Here is a 7,278-nt window from a genome sequence, read left to right as displayed (position 1 = left end):
TTTTTGGACCCCCCCCCCCCTCCTCCCCAGCAAAAGTGGGCCCATCCCCCCATTCAGAGGTCAGTTCAGCTTTCACCAGCATCATGAAACAGTTTGAGGTGATCTTGGGGGGCCTGAGGGGATGTGCCCTTCCTCCACCCCCACCCATTTGAGGCACTTCACTATTAAAAAGACTGGAGGTTCCTGCTCCCTTACTTGGCTTATAATCATGCAGCCTGTCCTTCCCCTGGATGAACCTGGCCAGAGGAGGGACACCGGCACTCAGCCCATCTCTCAGCCAGACAAGGTTTGGGGAGCAGAACAAAGCAGGAAGAATTTGAACGTGTAACTTTTTTTTAAAAAAAGATTTTTCTAGTTATTAAAAGTTGCTTGTTTCAGCAGTGATATTGTATAAATGACACCTTGTAAAATAATTCTGTCGTCTTGCTTTGGCACATGTACAGGACAATTTATATGAAAGCTGTGTTTGCTTAATCCTTGTCTCCCCCTCCCCAGCTCATTGAAAGCCAGAAGGGTTGGGGAGGGGGTGTTTAGTTTTGGCTCCCTGACAGCCATGCTTGCTCCCCCCCCCCCTTCCTCTTGCCAAGTGTGGAGGCCCCAGACTCCAGCTTGGAGAATCTGGGAGGATTTCAGTGGCCCCAGATGGGGGCGGGGGGGGACCAGATGGAGAGCCTTTTCCTCCGTGAGTCCTTAGCCCCTAGTTGTTGTATTTAGGCAAAACTTTGTAGTCCTGATTCCCTTTTATGGCCAACTTTGATAAAAAAAAAAATACAGAACAGGGTTAAATTTTTTCTATCAAGTTTGAATTTGGAAACTGTGAGCCAAATAGCTCTAATGTACCTATTTAAGTAAACCCACAAAGGTGATGTAACTCCTAGGATTTGAGAATAAAATCTTTACTACTAAACTGCAAGGTGTGTGTCCCTATATATCTTATCTTGGTGATAGAGAAGGATGTGGGAGGGACTTGCTCCCATGGCCGATGGCTGAGGGGCATGGCTTGTCTCCAGCTTTCTCTTGTCTAGACCTAGGGCCAGCAACAACCTCCACAGCCGGGACCTCCACCCCACAGGCCCAACTCTTCTTGTTAAATATTGAGCATCTGATGTTGCTTCAGTGACGTCTGAATTGTGTGTTTCCTTTTTTTGTTTTTAAAAATTGTCATTCAGGAGGGGAAGGGCCTGCCAAAGACCAGGCTTGTAATAAATTGGAATTTCCAACAATAAACGTTATGTACTTGTGTTTGTTTAAAAAATGATTCTGGAGACTGGAGGGTCCTCACTGGTGGCTGGCCCTCTCCTCTGTCCACCTTGGCCTAGCCATCAGTTCCTCTAGCGTCACACTTGGCTTGCTCAGTGATGTCGTCTTCTATTTTAGCCCCAGGTTCAAGGCTTGTGGGCCACTCTGAATCTCCTTCCTTCCTGTGTGTCTCTGTGATGTCTTGCTTAGTTGGGGCAAGGATTTTAAACCATTAAAAGTATGCTATTAACTGGAATGTCCTGAAGTTTTCGTTTTTTCTTTAACAAAACACAAACTTCAGACATAATTCCTCTGCCACAGTAAGACTGGGAAGTAGGTGAATGCTCTGGGTTTGGAGGCATCCCTGGGGATGTTTTCTTTTGTCAGAGGACTTACAAATAGAAGTTCACCTTCCCTGGAGCTACACACTTGACTACTTGGAGGTTGGGGAAGAAAGAAAGTGACCTTGGGAGAAGCCATTTCTCCAGAAATGGGGGTACACCCCTTGGGCAGTGTGGACCCTGCTTATTGAATTAGGCTAGAAAAGTGCCCTCCTTAATTCTCCAAAGCATTAGCAGCGAAGGGACAGCGGAGCTCAGGAGCAGATGACCCATGCACCCGCTGTAGCCTTAGACTTAGATGGCTAGGGTCTTGGGAGGAGCCCTGGAGGTCTGTTGTGTACAGCTCACTTCTGCCTCAAGTCTGCTAAGGGTCCTCACACCTGCCTGCCTTAGGAATATGGTCTGCACATCTCGTAAAGGCCTGGTCCAGGCTCTGATAGTGAGGTTAGGGGATGTGACCCCACTCGGGGCAATTTCCTTTTCACCAGCTCCTGACCTTCAGCAGTCCCTGCTTCTGCTGTTCAGGAGGATCCCTCAGGGTGTCTCCTCCCCCCCCCCCCCCCAGTCCCTCTCTCGTTAGTTTAGTCTGAAGGAGAGGTAGGCCTTGTTGCTTTGGACTGAAGGAGCTGATGCTCATTGAAGGCCTGGGGATGGGCACTGGAGAGCTCTCCAGGCTCCAGTTCCTCCTCCACTCTGTCCCTCTCCAACAATTAAGTAGCCTCAGTAGACTCTGTGAGCATTGATGGGATCAAAGCTCCATGTGACCTGAGGAGGCCATCTGTTGTAACCATTTGGTCCTTTCGTTTTATCTGTGAGAAAAAAGGTAGAGTGATTGAATTGTCCAAGACTAATCGGTGGCATTTGAACCCTTGTGCCTTGACTCTAAAGCCTTCTCAAAACAAGATGGATTGGAAATTCCCCTCAGGGGAGTAAGGATGCTTGGGGAAGCCTGGAGATGGGGATCCTTCCCAAGCAGTCTCATGCTGAGAATGGGATGGCTATACAAGGATGGTCCCCATCCTAGAGGCTTGTTTGGACCTTCTGCCAGCTCCTTTGGGCACCTGGGCTCAGCAGGCACAGAGTGGGCCACGAGCTCAGATGCCAACATAGTCCTCCAGCAAAGACTCCCAGCACAGAGCTCTGGTTCCATCCTCTCAGACCCTGGAGGGGGAGGTTAGAGTCATCTTTGGGGTTTCTCCAGGGATGGGTCCCACCCTGCTGACTTGAACCCATGATCCGTCTGCTTGACAAGGAGCAGCAGCTGGATTCCAGGGGATCCACTGACCATGACCATCCCCCTCTCCATCCTTATCAAGCATCATTGCAAACCTATAAACTTTGAGTTGTTTCCCTGGAACAAATATTGACTGTGAGGGTCATGGCAAAAAAAAATGGGGGGGGGAGACACCTCATCATATACAGAGGGAGGAGAGGACAAGGGAAGGGGGAGGGGTGGTAGAGAGGAGGAAGACCCTGCTCATTCAGCCTAGGTTTTGAGGTGAGCGCCTTCCATACACAAGAATGCATGCACACACACACACACACACACACACACACACAACCCCTGAACTCATACCAGCACTGAAAGGAGGGACTCCCCTACCTGTGGCAAAGTCCCTACTAACCTAGGTGCCTAGGGGGTCATCCTTACTCTCCCCATCTATTCCTTCCTGTCCTTGGGATTCAGATGGAAACACATTTCCTTTCCCCTCCACCCCTAGCCATGCCATTTCCAAACTGTATGAGTGGGGGTGGGTAGAGGAAGGCAGATGAAGTACTGCTAACCATTCCATCTCCCCAAGAACTGAGGGCATTCCCAGTCTCAGTTCTTGCCATCATCCAGTCTCCTTTCTGAATTGGGGTGATGGAAGCCAGGAAATCCACCCATGCAACAGGGTCAGGGGAAGAAAAAGCTGCTAGGAGCTCCTTCCCCATGAGGAGGGGCAGAATCTGGGGATGACGACTGGACACGGGGGTCCCCAGCCTGTCTTCTGCCACTCGGAAAGGCACCTACTGTGGGCCTGTCTGCCTTGTAGCCTTAGGGGAGGGGGGCCACAGAATTTACTGCCTTGTGAGAACGAGCAGAGCAACCAGTGACAAGAGGCCCAGAGAAAGGCCTCCCAGAAAGATGAAGTCTGGACTCCTGCTTCTTGTGGCATTCGCCAGGATCAGACCCTACCCAATGCTTGCTGGCTTTCCAGCTCCCGCATGGTCTTCCTTTCCTTGCTGTTTCTGTAGGGCAGTCTTATGACCCTAGTCATAATCCTGGGCTCGGGCACACACACACACACACACACACACACACACACACACACACATACACCTGTCAATCTCCCCCTTTCTCCCTCCCTACCCACTCCCTTCTCATACCGAACACAGAAGGTCCCAGGAGGGAAGGACATCGAAGACCGTCCAGTTTCCTGGGAGAGGGGAAGTGTCTTACCAAGGCCATCGAGTCACTCTGAACCCCCTCTACACCCTACATGGAGCGGGGAGCCAGCTCTGGCTCCTGCTCATCCTTCCCTAGCCCCAGGAAGCCAGCGTCCATCCAACCTATCCCATGAGAGAAGGCTGAGCCGAGGACGAGGTAGAAGCACTGCTTGTTTACGGTATCGTGACCCGGGAAGGGGGTGGTCAGGAGGACACTGGTGTAACCCGACCAGGTCTCCCTTCCCTCTGTCCTGCCTCGGACATCAGCAATCTTACAACCTTGGATGGGAGTCAAGGCCAGGCCAGTATTCCCAGTCAGACTCATCTCTCCATCCCCTCTCCCAACCCCAGACCTGAGAGGGAGGGAGGGGAAGGGCTTAGTTCTTTCTGGCGCCAATTCAAATGGTGAAAAAGAGAGGGGAGCTGAGAAAGGGGACCGCCCAGGGCCACGCTCCCGACAGGTCCCAGGCTCCTTGGGGCTCCCAGTCTGTAGGACAGATGGGCACTGCCCTGTCATCAGGCACCTAAGTTCTGCACAGTCCTCAGTGAGGAAAGGGGAAAAACCCAGCCCCCGAGGCGCATGAGAAACACAGCTGTCTCAGCAGAAGTGAGGCATCCTCAGCTCCGCCCCCCACAACACAGGGGCCGAAGCAAAGCCCCTAGCCCCTCCAGGATGTCTTCCCCCCTCTCCGAACCACAGTCCCCCTCCTTCACCTCCTTCCCCCATGGCAGACTCAGGCAGGCAAGAGGTGCCACACAGGGTGGGGGTGAGGGGGGTTTATTCCAGTCGATGCTTCCAAAGGAACTTCACAATAAATTACATCATTAAATAAACTTCTGCCCTCCCCTACCCCCTCCCTCAATCCACATGCTCTTCTGGAGCCTCATGGGCCAGGGGACACATGCCAGTTCTGGGCCCTGCTCTGGTGGGGTGCAGAGGCCACTAGGAACTGGGAAGTGGCGGGGAGTCTCCACTCCTTGCTCTTCCGCAGCGCCCCCCACCCCCCTTCCAGGCCCCGGCTCTGCCGACCTTGACAGCTGGGTGGCTTCTTCAGCTGTCCCTGAAGGCAGGCGGTGTGAGCCTGTGTCCCTGCTGGAGGGGGTGGGGCCGGAGGAAGGCTCGAAAGGGCGTGTGTGGGGAGGGGAGACCTAAAGCCCCCTCTCCCCAGGCCCTAGAGGTGCGTGGGGTTCTCCAGATACGGGTCGGCCTTGGTCACGTGCAGGAGCACCGCAGGGGCCTTGTAGTGGCAGTGGGCCCCGCGGCCACAGCCTGCCGGACCCCCACACCCCTTGCCTCTAGCCCTGCCACCCCCTGCCAGTTTCCGGTGGCATAGGCTCTGCCAAGTCTGGAAGGTCTTCGAACTCCAGACCCAGACGCCACTGGTGATGCCCACCACAAGAGACATGAAGATCTTCAGCATGAAGACGGCCACGGTGGGGACCGAGCCACCGCGCAGGGAGCAGTCCCGCCGCCCCCCGGGGATGGCGGCAGCGGCGCAAGGCTGCTCCGTGGCCCGAAGGCGCCAGTAGCTCATGTTCAGCCTCTCGTAGACGTAGCAGACAATGACGCAGGTGGCGGGCACTGTGTAGAGGATGGAGAAGACGCCGATCTTCACCATCAGCTTCTCCAGCTTCTCCGTGTTGGTGCCGCCCGTCTTCATAATCTTCCGAATGTGGAAGAGGGCCACGAAGCCCGTGAGCAGGAAGCTGGTCCCCAGCACCAGGTAGCAGGAGAGGGGCACTAGCACGAAGCCCGTGAGGGCGCTGGCGTCCGCGCTGCCCACGTAGCACAGCCCCGTGAGCTCATCCCCGGCCACCTTGCGCAGGGTGAGGATGACAATCGTCTTGAGGGCGGGCAGGCCCCAGGCCGCCATGTGGAAGTAGCCTCCGTGGGCCTCTATGGCCTCATGGCCCCACTTCTTCCCTGCAGCCAGGAACCAGGTGAGGGTGAGCACGACCCACCAGAGCGAGCTGGCCATGCCGAAGTAATAGAGCAAGAGAAAGACGAGCGTGCAGCCCGTGTTCTCCAGGCCCTCCTGGATCACATAGAGGGCCCCGGCCTCCTGGTCGCAGGCCACGCTCTGCGCCCCGGCCACGGCGCGGATGAGGAAGGCCAGCGAGTAGACGTTGTAACACATGGAGAGGAAGATGATGGGCCGCTCGGGGTACTGGAAGCGGTGGGGGTCCAGCAGGAAGGTCAGCACGGTGAAGGCCGTGGAGAAGAAGCAGAGCGCCGACCACACCGCCATCCAGACGAGGGCGAAGTCCTTGTCACGTCGCGACCAGAAGACCTCGACCCCCGGTGCGCAGCGGGGAGCGCACGCGCGGCTCTTCTCCACGTACTGGAACTTGTCGGGGTTCTCACAGGCTGGGGGCCCGGGCCCGGGGCCCGGGGCCGGGCGCGGGGGGCGCGGAGCCACGGGCAGCATGCCCAGGCCCTGGTGGCCGGCGTGGCCGCCTGTGGCGGCGCCCCCCGGGGCAGCCGGCGCGGGGCCGGCGGTGGCATTCTCGGGCGCCTCCATGCAGAGCGCGTGGGGGTCGTTGGGCGTGGGCAGGCGCGCACAGTCCAGGGCATCGGGCCAGGGGAAGCTGAACTGCTCCATGACAGGCGCGCAGCGGCGGCGGGCCTGCTCGCACATGGGCCGGCACGCGGGGATGGGCGTCGACACCTGGTCAGTGCACATGGGCGCGTAGAGCGAGCAGAGGAAGAACCGCAGGTGAGCGTGGCAGCCGTACTCCACGAGTGGCGCGAACTCGTGCAGCTTGGCCGCCGCCTCGGCCTGCGTCTCGTGGCCCAGCAGGTTGGGCATGCGGGTCAGGTTGTAGCCGATGCCGCGGCACATGGGGATGGCCACGGCCTGGCAGCGCGCCCAGCCCCGGCCCCGCTCGCGCTCCGCCTCGTCCGGCCCCAGCTCCAGCGCTGCCGCCGCCGCGCCGGCCACCAGCAGCGGCCACAGCAGCGCGGCCCGCGCCGGCCCGGGGGCCATGCCGGGGGGGGGGGGGCCGCCCCGGGGAGGACGCGGCGGCGGCGGCGGGGACGCGGGACGCGCGCGGCTCACTGCGCCCCGGAGGCGCCGCGCGCGGGGCCGCCCATGGCTCTGCCGCCGCCGCCCGGACCGCTCCGGGGCTGCCCCTGGCTGCGGGTCTGAGTCTAGCTCCGGGGCCGAGTCTGGGTCTGCGTGTGCCCGCACCGGGGCCGCCGCACCCGGAGCTGCCTGAGCTGGAACCGGAGCCGGAGCCGGAGCCGGAGCCGGAGCCGGAGACGGAG

General features: G+C 58.0%; 1 protein-coding gene across 1 annotated transcript; it reads right to left on the bottom strand.

Moving 5' to 3' along the window:
- Positions 1 to 4,772: 4,772 nt before the first annotated feature.
- FZD9 (frizzled class receptor 9) lies at positions 4,773 to 6,997 on the bottom strand. The gene has a single exon (XM_069089172.1). The coding sequence runs from the start codon at positions 6,995 to 6,997 to the stop codon at positions 5,183 to 5,185; it is 1,815 nt and encodes a 604-aa protein (XP_068945273.1). The 3' UTR covers positions 4,773 to 5,182.
- Positions 6,998 to 7,278: the final 281 nt, after the last annotated feature.

This window comes from Petaurus breviceps, unplaced genomic scaffold, assembly GCF_028583685.1.
Source record: "Petaurus breviceps papuanus isolate PSGF00001 unplaced genomic scaffold, PetGlider_PUasm1.0 186, whole genome shotgun sequence".
NCBI lineage: Eukaryota > Metazoa > Chordata > Mammalia > Diprotodontia > Petauridae > Petaurus > Petaurus breviceps.
The sequence above is the reverse complement of the archived record's forward strand: the minus strand, read 5'-3'. Positions and strand labels throughout refer to the sequence as shown.

Bases quoted from the DNA above. Each gene is read 5' to 3' on its own strand.
- FZD9 (XM_069089172.1), bottom strand. From the start codon at position 6,997: ATGGCCCCCGGGCCGGCGCGGGCCGCGCTGCTGTGGCCGCTGCTGGTG.